General features: G+C 35.9%; 4 protein-coding genes across 4 annotated transcripts; 2 read left to right on the forward strand and 2 right to left on the reverse strand.

Moving 5' to 3' along the window:
• Positions 1-131: 131 nt before the first annotated feature.
• On the reverse strand, positions 132-2532 carry LOC127252202 (nudix hydrolase 19, chloroplastic). Its single transcript, XM_051276279.1, has 6 exons — positions 1949-2532; positions 1668-1808; positions 1469-1573; positions 1263-1362; positions 876-968; positions 132-613 (listed from the first exon to the last, which is right to left on the reverse strand). The coding sequence occupies exons 1-6, from the start codon at positions 2501-2503 to the stop codon at positions 324-326; spliced, it is 1284 nt and encodes a 427-aa protein (XP_051132236.1). The 5' UTR covers positions 2504-2532; the 3' UTR covers positions 132-323.
• Positions 2533-2716: 184 nt separating this feature from the next.
• On the forward strand, positions 2717-8185 carry LOC127252206 (NADH-cytochrome b5 reductase-like protein). The gene is made up of 13 exons (XM_051276282.1): positions 2717-2976; positions 3834-3876; positions 4353-4428; positions 5438-5497; positions 5620-5670; positions 6323-6377; positions 6467-6537; positions 6609-6660; positions 6982-7059; positions 7252-7341; positions 7437-7550; positions 7756-7824; positions 7903-8185. Exons 1-13 carry the CDS (start codon positions 2830-2832, stop codon positions 7957-7959), a joined length of 963 nt encoding a protein of 320 aa, XP_051132239.1. The 5' UTR covers positions 2717-2829; the 3' UTR covers positions 7960-8185.
• Positions 8186-8610: 425 nt separating this feature from the next.
• LOC127252203 (F-box/kelch-repeat protein At1g55270-like) lies at positions 8611-11940 on the forward strand. Its single transcript, XM_051276280.1, has 3 exons — positions 8611-9235; positions 9314-9484; positions 10496-11940. Exons 2-3 carry the CDS (start codon positions 9458-9460, stop codon positions 11732-11734), a joined length of 1266 nt encoding a protein of 421 aa, XP_051132237.1. The 5' UTR covers positions 8611-9235; positions 9314-9457; the 3' UTR covers positions 11735-11940.
• A 38-nt stretch (positions 11941-11978) lies between these two features.
• On the reverse strand, positions 11979-17302 carry LOC127252205 (probable ethanolamine kinase). The gene is made up of 11 exons (XM_051276281.1): positions 17032-17302; positions 16744-16835; positions 16490-16593; positions 16198-16303; positions 14130-14252; positions 13878-13969; positions 13397-13481; positions 12837-12942; positions 12679-12745; positions 12469-12561; positions 11979-12396 (listed from the first exon to the last, which is right to left on the reverse strand). Exons 1-11 carry the CDS (start codon positions 17154-17156, stop codon positions 12283-12285), a joined length of 1107 nt encoding a protein of 368 aa, XP_051132238.1. The 5' UTR covers positions 17157-17302; the 3' UTR covers positions 11979-12282.
• Between the last annotated feature and the right edge of the window lie 1356 nt (positions 17303-18658).

Raw genomic sequence — 18658 nt, forward strand, 5'->3', positions numbered from 1 at the left:
TGCAAATGGACTTCTAGAAGAGAATTTTGAGAAAGTCTTGTAAAGTTGGTGCATATTCACGTGATGGCTTTGCCTTTATAACTATACTACAATTATTCATTTAATTAGCTAATCGAATAAAATTATTCATATAAAATTTAAAAAGAATGGATTGCAATACACAATGGATTCTGTACGTACACACATAATGAGTATTGCTTGTACATAAGAGTTTAAACGATTATTCCATTGAGCCTTACACTTGACAACAATGAAGAGACTCTCATATAATTGATGATCCCAAATTAAAGAAGTTATAAACTCAGACACTAAATCTATAGGAACTAAAGATTTGAAAGTGAGACAGAGGTGGTTTGGTTCTGCACTTCGCTGCTGTTCGGAATGCCTCGGTTGATCCAACAAGAGATGAGATGATGGGCAATTGCGAAAGGTCCGGGAATGAACATCGGAGCAAGCTCCCCGCTCTCCACATTGAAATCCGACGACAAGTTGTGTCCTTTCTCCACACCTCTGCACATTTGCTCTACTTTAGCTGCTGCAGTTTCCTGTGCCTTTTTGTATTCGGCGAATGTCAGGGCTTTCTCCACGTCTTCTCTGCTGTGCCATTTGGCGTCTACAATACATTGCAAAATTATCCTTACGGCAACACTCAACTCTTATTAGTCTATGCTAAACAAAAGTTTTTGAAAAAAATGGTAGCATAGTTTCACAACAATGTTTTCTTGCATGAACCTTATAAATTGTGCGGTTAATCATCGCTTCTTGGTACATGTGATAACTAATATGCAGCACATGTGAACCCACACCAAGCAATCAAAGCAGCCAGACCCCAACAAATGAAAGAAATTCGTGAGGAACGCAAAGTTTGAAAGTACCTTCGAGTTCTTCCTTGTCCACATTAATCTCAAGGGATTTAGCATATGCAAAAAACCCTATCATTAGTTGGCATGGCATGCTGCTGGGCCCAACTAAGGAAAGAACACAGAGAAGAAATAAGTGTTTTGTCAGTCCTGGGGCAGCTAAATTAATTCAAATCCTGCAACAACCAACAAGCTGTAGAAAACCATGGCATGTTCTTTAAAATATTTAGTTATATTCAATCTATGCTCTCTATTTATGAAACATACAACAATAATATCTAATGTAGAAGTTTCAAGAATTGCAAATATATCTCATAAACACGTGAAGACTCAGCAGCAAGACAAATGTGTTGATCTTCATCAAGTATCTAGCGAAAAGATGCTAAATCTTATGTAATTTACCTGGCCAAGGCTGAGAACTATGATACACGACTTCGCCAACCTCAATGCCAGTTTCCTCCCATGTTTCGCGCCTTACTGCTTCTTCCAAGCTTTCTCCTGGCTAAATTAAACAAAGTGTTAGAGCATGAGAGTCAAATACATTCACGAATACGAACAACACAGAACGGACGAAACATCATCAGAAAGTAGGAGGAAGGGAGACAAACTTCAATAAAGCCAGCAAGACAACTCCACATCCGTGGAACAAATCTCGACTGCCTATTTAATAATACACGGTCATTCTCTTTATCTATGACTAACATAATGACAACCTGTTGCACAAAATAAGAGGGAAGACACAGTAGTAAGCAACGGTTGCACCAAATTTTAACCTAATTGAAGTAAGACAAGAATCAAGATACATACAGGATCAACACGAGGATAAATCCTCCTTTTACATGATTCATTTGAACACTGTTTACGTCTCCCAGCTTCCACAGAGACTGTCTTCTCTCCGCAATATCCACAAAAACGAGCTACATTATGCCATTCTAGCAGAGCTCTAGCCTGATCAAATATGACAGGAAGAGAATAACAGATGGATGATCATCCACAAAGTAGATCACTGATAAATGTATGTATTCCTACATTCAACACACATAGCAGCTTATGGCAAGATCAAGAAGAGTTAGAAGTCAAAAACTTACATGCCCAGCAATGGCAAGTTCAGCCATGGTTGTAGAATCAGCCCAATCAGTCGCCACCATAAGAGTTCTCAACTCCACAAAGCACAATTGCTTAGACCCCAATTCATTCACCAATCCATTCTCCTCAGACACATCCACAGCCCAATACACAACACCCTCATCAGATTTACATCCCAAATAAACCAATAAATCCTCGCTCAGGCTCGCTCTGGATTTCTCGAAAAATGATTTGCACTCCCCCAGACTCAACCACCCAAGATGCCACGTGGGCCCGCCGGCCGTCGAGCCAGCCAAAGGTCTCCCCTTTCTGAAAGGCAAAACCTTGAAATCGGGAGATGTTGATTCGTGGGTAGTGTTTCTTGAAAGCAGGGATTTGAGGGTTTGGAGTGCGGTTTGTGGCGCGAAAGGCTCGCTGGGTTTAGGGGTCCGTGATTTTATGGGATTACCCGCGAAAGCGTGAGTGAGGAGACTCATCGTACTGAAGATTGGGCGTGAATTGGGATTGATTAGAGTTTTGGAGAACAAAGCGGCGATTGGAGACGAAGAACAGAGCATGATACGAATCTGGCAGGTGAACCAATTGACAGCCGTGCATTTATGGGGCGCCACGTGTCCTCTTACTCATCTGTGATTGTCTATGTAATTTGTTGTCTTATTCCACGCCGTTGAGATGATGATCACTGGTGGGACTGTATCAAGTACTCAACTTTACGCATTTCTTTCAATAACCCAGTCAATATAATATATATATATATATATATATAGTTATGCAAATTCAACAAATTTCGGCCATTAAAGTTACTATAAACCCTCTCTGCCCGCTCTAAACCCTCGGCAGTAAGATCCACATTTTGGAGCTGTAATTGGCGATTCGGAGCCAAATGGCATCGTTTTTCAGAAGGTTGGCAAGGGCGACGCCGATCGCTTTCGGAGCCCAGACGAAGTCCGTCTCTCGCCTAAGATTGGGAGCTGGTGCGGCAATTTCTGCTGGAGTCTCCTCTTATTACCTTTTATCCTCGACAGATGTGGTAATTTCTCATCTATGGTTTTATTACGTAGGCGAATGAATGTGTGATTACGTCAGATTGATGATCGTTAATGGGTGGCTCTATCTATTGCCAGAATGTGTTTCTTTCTTCTTCTTGATAGAGCTACGAATTGTGATTGAGATAGATTCTAAGCCTGCACTCTGTTCTAATTGTTTCTGAAGATTATTCTCCAATACCTTTTTAATTTAGAAGGTGGAAGAGTCGTTTTTGAGTTTTGGTAGTTCTAGTGCTTGGATAGTGATGTACATTCCTCCGGTTGAAGTAGGAGATAATAAAAATACCTGAAGGAAACAGTTATGATCAATGCAAGAATATTTTTTGGCTGTGTTATTTTCATACCTTGAACTATCCTAATTCATTCAAGAAAAGGTCAGTTTTAGGCATGAAGAGTTTGTTGGTTAGCCTTGACAATCATTGGAACTTTGTTTTGTTTCTTCAAAAGTTGGATTTGGGAATAGTAAAAATTTGAATTGTAGTTTTAACGTGATATAAATAAGTGTTTGATTTAATGGTTTGAATTTTATTTTTTATTTTGCAAGATATATTAAATGAAGAATAGAATCTTTTTTGAAGAAATGTGATGAATAGTACGGGAACTAAACCAAACATAAATAGATAGTTGGGTTTGATTTTTTTTTTTCCTGTAGCAATTATGTTGAATGCAAACCATCATCTGTTAATTTATATATTTGAACCTTGTCAATGATACCCTTTGATTTGTCAATGTATGAAAATTTTTTGACTTTATTTATAGAAATGGTGCTTTAAATACATATACAAGTATATCTTGATATTTGGATCTTCAGCTGCTGACTTTCTTATTGGTCTTTGTACAGGCCTATTTAGATCAACTCAGTGAAGATGCCGCACCAAAAGTTGGTATGAATTTCTCCCTTTCTCAAGTACCTATACTGCAGAATAATTTGGTTTGGGACTTCGGTTCTAACTAGCTTCTTATAGTCATTATTGTCTCTGATGAGTTTATGCATGATAACAAGGACAAACTGGAGTAGCAACTTTGAAAATGTATGTCTTGGTTGGATTTAGATTGAGATTGTTTCCTATGCAGTCTCCATAAATTCATACCGGTATATGTGTGTTTGATATTATTTCACTCCTTGTGGTTGACCTCATTCCTCTTAACTCTTGAAGATGTAAACACAAGACTTCAAGAGAGATGGTACTCTGTTACATCCCCACTATGTTCTCTTTATCTGTCTTAAAACAGAATGAGGATTTTGCCATTGTTCTAATTATAAAATGTTGTTAACCATGTGCAATACTTCAATGATTTCAATACCTTTGTGTAAGAAATTTACCTTTTGTTTTAAATTGGAATTTTGCTTACTTTTCAGCCCTAAATCCTGATAAATGGCTCAAATTCAAGCTGCAAGAGAAAGCACAGGCCAGCCACAATTCTCAGCTATTTAGGTTAGTCTATTAGTTATCACATTTCAAGTATATATTACTTTTGATTTGTTACCTTTTATCCTTACAAATAATCTTGGGGTTGAAATTTCTTAATCTACGATTCAATCTTTTCTAAATGCACGAAAGAAATCCAAAAGCTCTTCTTTACGGTGATAATACTAAAATATCAAGTTGGCTCCATTTTATTTGTTTAATCCTTACAAGCCTCTTGAATCCTCTCTTTGCCTATTTCTTTTTCTTTCATTTTTTTGTCTCTAAAGTGTCTTTTTTCCTTTCTTTATTATTGAATTGATAGGAATTCTCTTGTTAAGACCCTACTTTTCTTTTTTTTTTTTTTGGAAGTGATAATAATAATAATAATGATAATAATAATAATAATATATCCTTTGTATTAAAGACATCACATTGGATGAATGGGGTTCTACTCTTTTTGTTTTTTTTTGTTTTTTTTTTCAATTTTTTTACTACACAACATCACAGTTTTCTGTAAAAACATACAAATTTTTCATTCAAAACATCATATCCAGCAACTATTTCGCCCAAAAAAAAAAACACAAATAAAAAAAATGGAACACCAAAAGAACAAACCCCATGTTTCTTGATTATTTAAACAGTTAAAGTGGATCTTTGGTTGCCACTTAAAGATAGGACTCTTTAGAGGTAATTCTAATGAGATAGATTAATTTACAAGGCCGAGCATTGGGCATGGTTGAAACTTTATTAGCCTTGATATCCATTTATTGGTAAGACTCTTCGCAAATGTGATGTTAAGTGGCAACCAATCTTCAAGAGATAGGTGGGGCAATGTCCTCTTCTAAGCATGTTGAAGTATTGTGTCTTATGTTATATTTTGACCTGTAAAGGTGGCAGCTCAACAAGTCTCAATAAATTTTGCCCAATGGTGTCCATTAATAAGCATGAGAACTGTTATTATTTGACATACCAAGCATATCTTTGGTGCTGTGTTTTTGTTGGCAATGAACCAGTTTTCTGTTGAAAACAATGCTAGGTTTTCATTCGATCCGGATGTAAAACTAGGTCTCGATGTTGCATCCTGCCTTATTACAAGGTATTCTATGCTTTTTGCATGCTTCTCTTTGTACTAATTTCACAGCCTTTTGCAATGTGACCCTTAAGAAATTTGCTTTATCAGCTCATGTAATTGATAGCCCATTATTATTATTCATGTAGGGCTCCAACCGGACAGGATCCTGAAGGGAAAACCAAATATGTGATTCGCCCGTGAGTCCAATACTTCATATCTCTGCTTTGCATGAAGTTACACAATGAACTTTTGCCAAGCTGGTGTTTAGAATTTTAGTACATGCTTACCAAGCTTATCTACTGTGTTCTATTGCTAGAGAGTGTTGTTACTGCTGAAAAGTGGCATTTTTCTATTATATTTGATCTTATCTACCTGAAATGAAACTACACATGAGTGTGAATATGTTAGCATAGTATTACCGCTGAACTCATAAGGAATAACTTTCATTACATTAATAGGAGCTGATATAATTAGATACTATGCTTAGTTGGAGTCTTTTAGAATTAGATTTTTCTTATAAATGTAGTTAGTACCATTCAATATGGATCATAATATGACAGTTGTCATTTTGGTCTTTTGACTTGACAAAGAGAATATCCTGCTACAATGGAAAAAAACTTACTCTATTTACTGTATTTAGCTCGATTTCTTTGAAGAATAGCATTTTCTTTGTATCAGAAGAGGAAAACTTACTAGGACCATTCTCAGCTCAAAGTGAGGAGAATAAACTTACCATGCTGGATTCAAATTCTCAGAACTTCACCTTACTTTAAGACATAAATAACTTGGTTCCGAGCAATCATATCTACCAGCACTTGTACTACACTTCTAACACTTCCTGTTTTGCAGTTACACACCTATATCAGATCCAAATTCTAAAGGATACTTTGATTTGTTAATTAAGGTAATCATTCAGAATACAGTTTCTTCTATACGACATGATACTTCTGTCTCAGGGGCACACATCTTTGACGTACTTTTAACATTTTACAGGTGTATCCTGAAGGAAAAATGAGTCAACATTTTGCTAGCTTGAAGCCTGGAGATGAAGTAGAAGTTAAAGGGTAGGGAATGCAGTATTCACCGTAATTCTAGTGTGTCACATTAAATTATTAACATGTTTTACTGTATCCAGGCCCATTCAGAAATTAAGATACAATCCAAATATGAAGAAACATATTGGCATGGTGAGACCATCTCATAGTTTTTCTTTCTTACATGTATAAATGCACATTGAGGGAATCCTAGCCTGCTTTATTACTAGCTATTCATGTCTTTGCACAAGAAAATGATGAAGCAAATAGGGGTGGTCAACCTTCAGTATATTGAGGGTGTGTTCTTTTTCTGTTTTCTTGGGTTTTGGTTTTGAAATATTTGATGCCGAATAATAGTGATTGGATGGGATGTTTGCTATTAAAATGTTTTTTTCAAGGAAAGAATAGTAAGAAATGTTTGAAGCACAAAAAGAACAAGGTATAACTTTGTGGAATACTGGAATTTGTTTTCAGATTGCAGGTGGAACTGGAATTACTCCAATGCTCCAGGTAATAGACGCCATCGTTAAGAACCCGGATGATAATACCCAGGTACGGCAGTAAATCCAAATCCCATAAATTTCGAAAACAATGAATTCTGGAAATAATAACCCCTATGTGTTAAACTGAATATTCAATTATGATGTTCATCATGATAATTTCTTACACTTGTTTACTTTATGTTTTGATCTAATTACCTATAGCTACTTAAGCCTTAACCTGAAAGGATTTTTTTGTTTATAGGTCTCACTGCTCTATGCTAATGTGTCCCCTGATGACATTCTTCTCAAAAAGAAGCTCGACATGCTTGCTTCCAGCAACCCTAACTTGAAGGTATCACATGAACCAACAAAACCTTATTCCCTGTGTACTGAGGTCCCCTTTTTCCTAATAGTAATTGATTGTATCTATTTTTTTGTGATGGATAGGTATTCTACACCGTTGATCATCCTACAGAGGATTGGCTAGGAGGTAAAGGATACATATCAAAGGAAATGGTAGTTAAAGGCTTACCTAGCCCCAGTTATGATACACTCATTCTTGTAAGTTCTCTGCTCAATTACACATGTTGTGTTACTATCACTTGGAATTAATGCCTACTGGAATGTGACCTTCGATGCAAAAATTTGATTGTCTTCTCTTGACAAATTACCTAACTAAATGAAGCTGCAATTGTTTGATTCCCTTCTTGGACAACTAACAAACCAAATATATAATCCCATTGCTACATTCCTATTACTTTCCCAGGTCTGCGGTCCTCCGGGGATGATGCAACACATATCAGGCGACAAGGCAAAGGATTATTCTCAAGGAGAGGTAAACATATTCTCTTAACAATCTCTTAAGAGATTTTGCCCTCAAGTGTTAATCTCTTCTACCTAAATGATTTGGCAGCTGACGGGCGTACTCAAGGAGCTCGGATACACCGAAGAAATGGTTTACAAATTCTAACTTTTGAATTCAATGAGGGTAAACTGCACAATAAATGGGATTTTGCTCAGTCATACCAACATGGCAATGGAGCAATTTCTCTGTGCTCAAACCACAAATTTAAACATATGATGACAAATGCTGTATGTGCTTTGTCTGCCTGGCTGGGGCATCTCCCTTTCTCTTCTGTTTAGTCAATTTTGAAATGAATAAAATACAAATGGGGCCAACGCCCAGGTTTATATTATCCTGTTTCTACCACTTATATATATATATATATATAATATCAGATATTATATGATCTTGCTGGACGATTAATTCATGTCTGGAAGCCATTATGAAAAGTTAATCCCAGTTCAGTTTGCCAAGATCACTAATAAATCTTTGGGTTTGTTTACTTGGTCAATAACCGGATACGTGCATACACCATTACATGTGTGTGTGTGTTTATATGCATATATAAATAAATAGAGGTAGAAGTCAGCCTCAAGTATGATCCATGTGGGCCAATTCAAGGTAGAAAATTTCTCCCACTTTAAGGCACATTTGTTGGAATGGTGGAAGTGTGGGTCTCACACACCTGCTTTTGAATCTTTGTCCATACTGCTGCAACACACACACATATATATAATATAGAAAACAGAAGAGGGAGAGAAGAGAATATATATATATATATATATATGGGTGGAGGAGAGCCCTTTCCTGTACGCAGTCCTGACTGCACAAATTTCTTCTTCTTTTAAATAAAATCAGGGTTCTCAGTTGAGTCGTTTTCCTGAGGTCAATTTTGCCTCCCAAAAATCCAATTTAAAGTTGGGAGTTAATGCTGGTCTTTTTTGCTTTCGATTTTTTTGGTTATTTGGTGAGCAGATGGATACATAGATAGATTCTTCTGCTTGCGGTTGGCTGCTCTGCTGGGTTGATTTCCGCTGGGCCCAACTTTCCACTCAAATTTGCAATTAATGGCGTCGAAGTCTTAGATGAGAATGGAAATCAAATATGAGAGTTGACGAGAGTGAGAGAAAGAGTTAGGGGTGTCTCCATCTTCACATCTTTCTTCAGTGCCTTTCTTTTTTTCCGTCCACCATTTTCTCGCTGGCTCGCATTTTGGGGGATTAGGGTTTCTTGCTTTTGGCAGATTAGACGTTTGTGGGGTTTCCATTTTCCTCTCCATACGTAGCCCCTACCGATTCCCTGAATTTCTACCTTCTGATTGTTTTCCTCCCCACATGGCTTTGCTTCCGCTTTGATCCACACATTCGATCTTTGGAGTGTATTTCATGAAAATACATTGAACGTAGGGATATTTTGATGTCTTATTGTTGTGTTCATATGGAAATTGTTGTCGATTAGATTGTCAGCTTGTGAATTTCAGATTCCAACATGGTTTATTGAAGCTTGCTGGATCTGAAGGCTTGGACATAAAAACCGTACTGTCTGAGTGAGCTTTGAATCTGCTAATGCGATTGAGTTGAGGGCTTTGACACATAATATCCGTCAGGTGGCTAAATAATCAAGCATGGATAGAGTGATTCAACCTCCATTGGTAAGCATCTGGATTTGCTCCACTAGATTTTTGTTATTGTTTCTTCATGACTTAATATGCTTGGTGAAATTGTGTGTTTGATATCCGTACATGAAAGAGATTAATGTTTAGGAAATCATTATTGATTGGGATGAAGTTATATCTGCACAGATGTTTCTTATGGTCTGTCAAAGAAAACTTAAATCTTCCAAAGTTAATCATAGGATCGGTGTTTGGATTCTTGACTGGTAGATAGTGTGCTTGATAGCTGATGCAGCTGTAAGTTAAGGCTGCTCTGAAAGATGATGAATAGACTCCCAGAAATATCCTATTATAACCTTATCTAAATGCAATGGAACAACATACGGATCCATATATGTAATTTAATATATTTCGATGCACACAATTGAACCTGCATGGAATAAAAGTTTAAGATGATAACTCAGTGTAACGTTTAATATGTTGATGCTCGATTCCTTGTAATTCTTCGCAATACGACATGATGAATTATTGATTGGTTCCTATTAGTTAGTAAGAGTACGAGTTTGTGATATATTTCAAAATGCTTGCGGTTTTCATGCATGCAACCCTGATTCCAACTATTTAGTAATTTGGTGAGCGACTATTAAACTTACGCGTTGTTGGGAGATAACTTTTCTTATATAAACTTCAATTGAGAAAGCTTACCTTTATTACCACTACTAAAATTTCGATACTTACTCTCTCGTGATACTTATCTGCAGTTTGATTTTAAGGAAAAGATGAAAACACAATTGAGTGGTTTTTTATCAAACACTGTTTATGATAACATTATATCTCTAAATCTGTCTGTAAGCGTCCCTAAATTAAGTGTTACTTTCTTCAAAGACCAGAACAATTCAAATTCTATGACAAATTGTTGAAGATTTATAGCTTGGAAAGTATTCCGAATAATTTAAAATACCAAGAATCTAGCCTAATAAGATGTGTCTGAAACGGTGTCTTTTTCAGTGCAAAAATGTATTAATAAAATTGTGAGGATCTTGTTTGCAGGTAGATACAACAGCGTGCCTATGTCGGGTTGATGCAGGCCTCAAAACTGTTGCAGGTGCCAAAAAGTATGTGCCAGGAACAAGGCTTTGTCTTCAGCCAGACATTAAACCCTCCATTCACCCTACCAGGCAGAAGCCACCACGTGACCGGACCAGGAATCAATCTCCTCTATTGCCCGGGCTTCCCGATGACCTTGCAATCGCTTGCCTAATACGTGTACCAAGAATTGATCATTTCAAGCTCCGTCTCGTTTGCAAAAGATGGTCCCGACTTCTGGCTGGTAACTTCTTTTACTCCCTCCGAAAGAATCTTGGAATGGCCGAGGAGTGGCTATACATCATGAAGAGAGACCGAGATGGCAAGCTATCATGGCTCGCCTTTGATCCGATGCATCAGCTCTGGCAACCTTTACCGCCTCTACCGAGAGAATACACTGAAGCCCTTGATTTCGGATGTGCAGTTCTCAATGGTTGCCACCTCTACTTGTTTGGTGGCAAAGATCCGGTCAAAGGTTCCATGAGAAGAGTCGTCTTCTACAGCGCACGAACCAACAAATGGCACCGCGCCCCAGATATGCTTCGCAGGCGACATTTTTTTGGCTGCTGTGTCATGAACAACTGTCTATATGTCGCAGGTGGAGAGAGCGAGGGGACTCACCGATCACTACGATCTGCTGAAGTTTATGACCCCAACAAAAATCGATGGTCGTTCATATGTGATATGAGCACGGCAATGGTGCCCTTTATAGGCATAGTATACAAAGGGAAGTGGTTCTTGAAGGGCGTAGGGTCACGCAGGCAAGTTCTGAGTGAAGTGTACGAGCCGGGAGCGGATAAATGGAGCCCAGTTTACAATGGAATGGTGACGGGGTGGAGGCATCCATGCGCTACGATAAATGATGATCTCTACGCTTTGGATTGCAAAGATGGGTGCAAGCTTAGAATGTACGATGAGACGAGCAGTTCTTGGAGCGTGCAGATCGACAGTAAAACGCATATGGGGAGCTCCAAGGCACTGGAGGCAGCTGCAGTGGTTACGCTCAAGGGGAAGCTCTGCATTATCAGGAACAACATGAGTATATCTCTTGTTGATGTGTCGAAATCAGACCATGAACATTTGTGGGAAACGATATCCGGGAAAGGGCACTTGAAAACATTGGTAACAAACTTTCTGTCGAACCTTGCAGGTCGGAATCGGTATAAAAACCGGATAGTTCAGTGTCAAGTTCTTCAGGCTTAGGTAAGGAGGGTTGGTAAGATGATGGCAATATTGGGTAAATAGCAGAGTACACAAGACATATATCTATACATATATGTGTATGTATACTATTACCGTATGAATGTATGTATGTATGTCAGACGTCTTTGTTTGAACTAATTCTATTCATTCAATTCAGGCTGTAATGCATTTATAAATCTGGCATTATTCTTTTGATATTCTATTCATTCAATATCATTCCTCAATGATATTGTCAAAAACTAACTAATCAAGTGAAAAAGGAGCAAGGATTTACACTGCGTACCTTTCGATGATGTCCGTGGATATCTAATAATACACAAATGCAGATCATCTTTCTATGATGTGGATTTTCTATGCGCCAAGGAAAATCACAAATTTTCCTAATGAAATCCCAATTATTGAATACTACACAAAACTTATTTAGAGCACGATACAATACTAGTGCAGAAGGCAGATCAGACAGATGATGCAAGAAAGCACTTGGGGTAAAAGCCACAGCCAGAATAACAGCCGAAGCTGCATACAACATTAGAGACCTGTAAGAAGGATCATGAGAGAGATGATCTTGCCAGTGAAACACACCTGTCCTTCTGCTTCTTATATTCATTGTATCGCAGGAAGAAATACTCCAGATAATCAAAATCGATGGGAGACACTTTCGCCTGCCACAAAATTTTCTGATCATATAACATAAGCCTTGACAAAAACAAAATTTCTGATCAACAAGAGTGTACCTGTACTAAACCCCATAATCCCCAGCACAGGTGTGAAGCTAGAGTATAAGCATTTGTCTCCACATAAAGTGCTTCAAGCTCCGCATCAGAAACCTGTCATATTCTGCCAACGGTCAACTATAGACTATTGTATCAATCTTTCTATCAAAAGGTTCTAAAGATCGTTTCTGAGGCTTTTATCTGGTTGCATATTGCATTACATGCACATACCTCGTTTGGGTTGTCTGGCTTCAAATAGTGCCTGAAGAAGTGATACTGTTCTTCTTTCGTTGGAAACCTGCAGAACCGACAGGTCAAAGCTAAAATTAATAGGATTCCCAAAGGGAAAAAGACTAGCAATAAAAATTTAGATGAGGAGAACCGCATACATTGTATAGTCGCACTCAAAGCCAGCATATTCATTGAAGTGGTTTCCAATGTCAAAACCTCTGTAATTATAGGACCCATACTCGAAGTCAATCAGGTAAAGCTTCCCTGAGATAGTTTCAAGGAAAGTCTGGATTTTGTGAGAGAACGTAATAATTTTTATGGGCATCACAAGAAATGGTCACAACAGTTCATTTATTGCTATGAGAGCAATGCACCAGTGGCACCAGTTCACTGAGAATTGCAAGCCTAACCATGTTAAGTTCTCTTTCATATATATACTAACTTCTTTAGGTGAATGCAATAGAGAGAAAAAAAGTGTGTTGATACAGCAGTATGCAGTCATATAACAAACTAGACCTACACCATGATAATTATAAGTGATCAAAACACAACTCAATTTAATCTTTGTCTAACTGACATTGACTGTCCCCTCACCAAGGGGTACCTCATTCTAGACTTTGCTTGCATCACAGCATTATAGAATGTCACACACAAATCAAAGATATATATGGCACCAAAACCATGTGTGCAGAGATGGAGAGAGGTTGCAGTAAACTACCTTCATCCTCATTAAGCATAAAATTTCCAGAGAGCAAATCATTGTGAGAATAGACAACAGGAGCATTAAGACGATCTGTTGTATCCTGTTCCAAAATATAATAATTGTTAATCCTTGGCAGTAAAATGGAACGCAATGCTAAGCAGCATAATACACGAATGTTCTTTGACACAAAGACCATGTGAAAAAGGTACTAGTTGTGGAGTTTAAAATACACCATTTTTTCATTGAAACAATTGACTGGCAAAACGTTGAGCAATAACAATTCAATATAGGAAGTAGTTCTTGCTATCCAAAAGGCAATCAAGAAGATAATGGCAATATTCAGAAAAAAGCATAATTGGATCAAGACAAAAATATGTTCCACAGTCACAACAGAATATGAAGTATAAATTGACTATTTGGAAGTAGAGATAAAAGACTAATATCGTTGTCAAGGCAATGTCACCATGAAGATAAGTAAGCAGAGATGAAAGACAACCTTAAGGTCAGCAAGTTCTTTCTTAACTTCTTCAAATGATATCGTATCATACTTCCTTTGCTTTACATCATCATCAAACCTCAGGCTTGAGGCTGCAACCAACAGCACAGAAGCTCAGGCACAAGATTAGAAAACAGTTAAGAAGGTAACCACCAATCTGAAACAGATCCTAATTCCCCATATATACGGAATAAATATTAAGCAGAAACTCAAGAATCCAAGACTTTTTTTAACTCTTAATGTATACAGTACCTCTGTCAAAGAACTTTAAGATGTCGTTCCACAGCTGTGGTTCTTTACAACCAGGAATTTCTACTTCATGGAATTTTCGAACTTGTTTAGCAATTGCTGCAGCAAGATTTGGCTTCCGCATTTCTATAAGGACAAATGAATTATAAATGAGGAGTCTTATAACTTTAAACACGGAATATATTATAACCATACAAAGCCAAGATCAGTACCCGTACACTAAATCACTTTTTATAACATACTTGGAAAATAAATACATTGCCGCAACACCCCAACAAGAAAGTGAAGAAACCAAATTTGTAAGAACTCAAAGTAGACCAATCATAGTTTCTTTCAAATACAAAAACCCTAAAAGGTCACCAATGAAGTTTTTAGAACAGTATCCAAATAAATCAAGGGCGTCCATTGTCAGCTGCAGGTCTTTGTTTTGTTTTGCTTTTTTTTGGAGGGGTATAAAGAGTATTTTCTTCCAAACATGTCTTTGTTCTTTCTCAATAAAAAGTAATAATTCAGATTACAAAATAACATTCTAATATATATTATTAATTCAAAAAAATAGAGAGAAAAAAACTTCAAGCCAAAATCCATCATTAGGAATATTAAGCAAAATGGGTCATGTCATCCATGAAGAAGAGCTATTTTATTTTATTTCTTCTAAAGTGGAATTTACAAATTTCAGATCCAGGAAAGATAGTTCTTGCATTGAGGATAACTGATCATGTAGGTGGATTGAGGGAAGAGATGCATCAAATTGTAACTAGTTCTCACATCTCTGCTGTTGTAGCACGAGCAAGCATTCATAAGTATCCCACAACAAACAAACTCTCAAGATCCAGAGAGAGCTCAGTCTCAAGTAAAGATCCCCTCAACTTCTCAAATCTATGTACAGTGTAAGAGAAATAGACATACAAAGCTCTGACGCAAATTCGAAAACCAAGATGTCAAAACAGCTTCATGATCTTCCAAAAGAAAATTAGCTTATACTTGTATGTGGCCCAATCATTTTTCTCTTAAGCACCACTCTTTCCTGATAAATTCTATTTAGAATTAACATATTCTTGATTGAGGATTAGAAATACAAAGAATAGTGCCTTCATAACTGGAATTAAGTTCTTGCATAAACATATACCTTTCCTTCCAAATGGCCAAAAGTAATATCATGTGTTTTACGTATTTCAACATATTCAAAGCAGACAAATATTAAATGAAGAGTATTTTAAAAGTAGAAAATGGAATATATTAACACTTCAGATCAATCATGTTGAATTTGCACAGACAGAGCAGTCATTTGCTAAATTCTAATAAAACTGACCTGAATCAAAATTCAGGAAAACTGAAACTTGGAGCAGTCGAATACATTTGACAAAGTAACTTAAAAATGAATACTAAACCAAAATTTGGGCAAGTTTTCTGTGTGAGTTCATTAGTTCACCAACCCGAGAATATGAGCTTGTTATAGGAAATTTAGGTAATGCAGATAAGCAGTAAATAATAAAGGCAACCTTAGAAGGCCATACAAACTTCCCTGGTTTGTCTCAAATAATTGACAAATGTAAAACCAAGTTGCTTAAACGTCACACAGTGAATATCATCTTAACTGAAAAACAACAATTAGTTCAGTTAATTTCCAACTTCTACAGAAACTGTGGAACCATCTCCATAGTGCTATAACATTCTTGGAATTTGTCGAGCATAACTACTGCACTGTAGTTTATTGCCAGACCCTCCTTAAACAACACTAGAGCAGAAAAGACAGATGAAGAAGTGACTGTACATATGCAAGGAGATTAGATTTGCTTCAATATGTTTCACAAATTAGATGATTGTCTATGCATGAGAATTTGGATTAACTGTACTATTGGTGATAGTAAAATCAAATAAATGACTAACATCAACAGCTATGCTCCTCTCAAAATAACGAGACTCCATCTACTTTCAAAGCATTAGTTAGAAAGATCAAATATACAAAATGTTGGACACATAATAGAAAGGTTGCCGTTAAGATATTTATCAATAGAGAAGGTAGTATCTTATCTCTGTTTTTTACCCTTTTGTTTTTACAAATATTTACCTTCTGGAGTAAGTGTACGAGCATTGATAAATGATTGCACCATGCCATTTCCAAACACTCCAAGCAACTTGGCACCAAATCCTGCATCTGAGAGGTATGGAATAGCCTAGATATAATACACCAGGTTCAGCTTAAATGAAATCAACAAAAATGATAGAAAACTTATTTTACTTTGGAGATCACATATAGATTACATGCAATAATATTCAACAACTACCATTTGTGCGCTGAGTTGCAAATATAAGGTGCATATTTATATTTACTAGAAAAACCAAAAACCTCATGAACATACCAGTAGTTCCCTCTCTCGATTGATAACATACTCAGTGTTTGGTCCATATAATCGAATAGTCATAATCACATCACCTCCACTTTCCTTGACAGTAAGCTTGAGTACTGTTTATAATTCAGGTAAAGATATGCCATAGCAGCAGCAAGCCATGCCAACAAGAAAACAAAATTTACTCAAGCACTAAATATAAACCAGTAGAATGAACTCAAAAAGACCATCGCAAAAGGAAATAAAAGACTGCAAGAAAGACGCACAAAGATTCGTGAGACCACCAGATACCGTCTCAAGGTAAAAATCTGACTCATCCAAATCCGACCACTTCTTGAAGAGATCCTTGCAGAGTTCCCTGCCAAAATTCAATAAAGTGAAACTTCCAGCACAAACAATGCTAAATCCAAACCAGCAGGCACAACTTCTCACAACCACCAAACTAAACATTCCAAATCAGCAGGAAAACAAAAACAACGCATTCAGTCGAACAAGCACAAATGACAACAGCAGTAACATGAATAAAACCAGCAAAAAAAACGAAACAAACTCACACGATGTGAGGCTTCATTTCAGAGATGGGGAGCGAGTGGTCAATGGTGATTGAAGACGACGGAGTATCGGGGCAATGACTCTCCAACAGTTTGGACGCATTCCAAATCTCCTCTCCCGCCCCCATTGACAGTCGCCGAACCAAATGATTGCTTGCACGAGCGTCGGGATTGCCAAAACTTCGATGAGGCGATTCAGCGGCCCTATGTTCGTTTCCGTCGTTTTATAGGAGGAGCTCACAACAAAGACCAATGACCAGCCGGGAATAACAATAATAGGTCGGTTTCGCGTGGTGGAAGTGGAAGTTCTCAGGAATGTCGATCTGAAATGACGGAAATGACCTCCCCATGGCAGATATTTCCTCCCGCTACCAGGAATGTGTGAACTTCTGAATTACTCCGTTATTGTTGGTTGCACTTTATTTCAAATCTAATTATATATATTTAATTTAGACAAACAAACAAAAAAAAACTATTGGGTTTATTTAGTTTTAATTTAAATAATATTTTAATATAACATTTTATATAGAAAATATTATATTCTTATTTATAATGTATGGGTTAATTAGTGTTAGAAATAAATTTGAAATTATAATCAAATACATTTGTAAATTTATTAGTTGTTCTTTTGGTGAAAAAATTTATATATTTCTAAAAATAAAATTACTTCATAATTTTGTATGTCTTATGTAAAAAAATATTCTTTCAAAATAGTATCTCACATAATAAAGACACCCATTATTTTTTATAATTTTTAAAATTTAAATTTTTAGTTTATATACTCCATGACTACCTCATAAATTATTTGTATTTTTTATTTTGTTTCATATAATTTATTTTTTTCTTTTTAAAAAAATAATTATATATTTTAAATGTATTTTATTTTTTTATTTTTTATAATTTGTTAATTTTAATTAAAGTAATCGATTATTTTAAATTCAATTTATATTTATTTGTATTTTTATTAAATATTTTTATATTTAGATCAAAAATATATATATAAGATAAACAAGGCTGGTGTTTGTATATAAAATTGTGTTCATTTTATTCCTTTTCTTTTTTATTATTATTTTAATATTAACATTTTAATACAAATATAAAAATATATATATAGTATTATTTTAAAATTGGAAATCAGAATTTAAAAATAAAAATTAAAAGTTGTGTTTGTTTTAATTTTGCATTGAATATAAATTTTGAATAATAAATATTTGAATTTGAATAAATATTTAGGAATCTATCATCACACCACTACGTTATCTTTTACAAAATTTGAATAATTGCTTATTATAATAAATATTCGGTTAAATCTAATACCTTGTAAATTAAATTCAATAAATCAATTAATATGTATCATAGATAAATCTGAAAAAGGGTTTAGGGTTTAGCCTATGGTCTAATAGTTAATTGGTGGTGATGGTTACCAATTTTCAGATATTATATTTAGGGTGTGTTTATTTGGAAGTTTGAATTTTGAGTTGGGATTTAATTGGTAAAAATTTTGAATTTGAATAATTGCATAATGTGATATAAATAGATGTTGATGTAATGTTTTGAATATAAAATTGATTTTCAATAAAAATATAAAAAATAAAAAATATGTGTTTAATTTGATATTTTTAAATAAAAA

The sequence above is a fragment of the Andrographis paniculata genome, unplaced genomic scaffold, assembly GCF_009805555.1.
Source record: "Andrographis paniculata isolate CXL003 unplaced genomic scaffold, ASM980555v1 Contig45END, whole genome shotgun sequence".
In the NCBI taxonomy this organism is placed as follows: domain Eukaryota; kingdom Viridiplantae; phylum Streptophyta; class Magnoliopsida; order Lamiales; family Acanthaceae; genus Andrographis; species Andrographis paniculata.

What these genes read in the sequence shown, in the direction of transcription:
- LOC127252205 (XM_051276281.1), bottom strand. Translation starts at nt 17,156, where the DNA reads ATGGGGGCGGGAGAGGAGATTTGGAATGCGTCCAAACTGTTGGAGAGT. An exon ending in ATCGAGAGAGGGAACTACTG is followed by an intron (nt 16,304 to 16,489) that starts GTATGTTCATGA and finishes TATTATATCTAG; the next exon opens with GCTATTCCATACCTCTCAGA. An exon ending in AAGAACTTGCTGACCTTAAG is followed by an intron (nt 13,482 to 13,877) that starts GTTGTCTTTCAT and finishes ATTTTGGAACAG; the next exon opens with GATACAACAGATCGTCTTAA.
- LOC127252203 (XM_051276280.1), top strand. Translation starts at nt 9,458, where the DNA reads ATGGATAGAGTGATTCAACCTCCATTG. An exon ending in GAGTGATTCAACCTCCATTG is followed by an intron (nt 9,485 to 10,495) that starts GTAAGCATCTGG and finishes TCTTGTTTGCAG; the next exon opens with GTAGATACAACAGCGTGCCT.
- LOC127252202 (XM_051276279.1), bottom strand. Translation starts at nt 2,503, where the DNA reads ATGCTCTGTTCTTCGTCTCCAATCGCCGCTTTGTTCTCCAAAACTCTA. An exon ending in TTTATCCTCGTGTTGATCCT is followed by an intron (nt 1,574 to 1,667) that starts GTATGTATCTTG and finishes TTTGTGCAACAG; the next exon opens with GTTGTCATTATGTTAGTCAT. An exon ending in TAGTTCTCAGCCTTGGCCAG is followed by an intron (nt 969 to 1,262) that starts GTAAATTACATA and finishes TTCTTTCCTTAG; the next exon opens with TTGGGCCCAGCAGCATGCCA.
- LOC127252206 (XM_051276282.1), top strand. Translation starts at nt 2,830, where the DNA reads ATGGCATCGTTTTTCAGAAGGTTGGCAAGGGCGACGCCGATCGCTTTC. An exon ending in GATGAAGTAGAAGTTAAAGG is followed by an intron (nt 6,538 to 6,608) that starts GTAGGGAATGCA and finishes TACTGTATCCAG; the next exon opens with GCCCATTCAGAAATTAAGAT. An exon ending in CCAGCAACCCTAACTTGAAG is followed by an intron (nt 7,342 to 7,436) that starts GTATCACATGAA and finishes TGTGATGGATAG; the next exon opens with GTATTCTACACCGTTGATCA.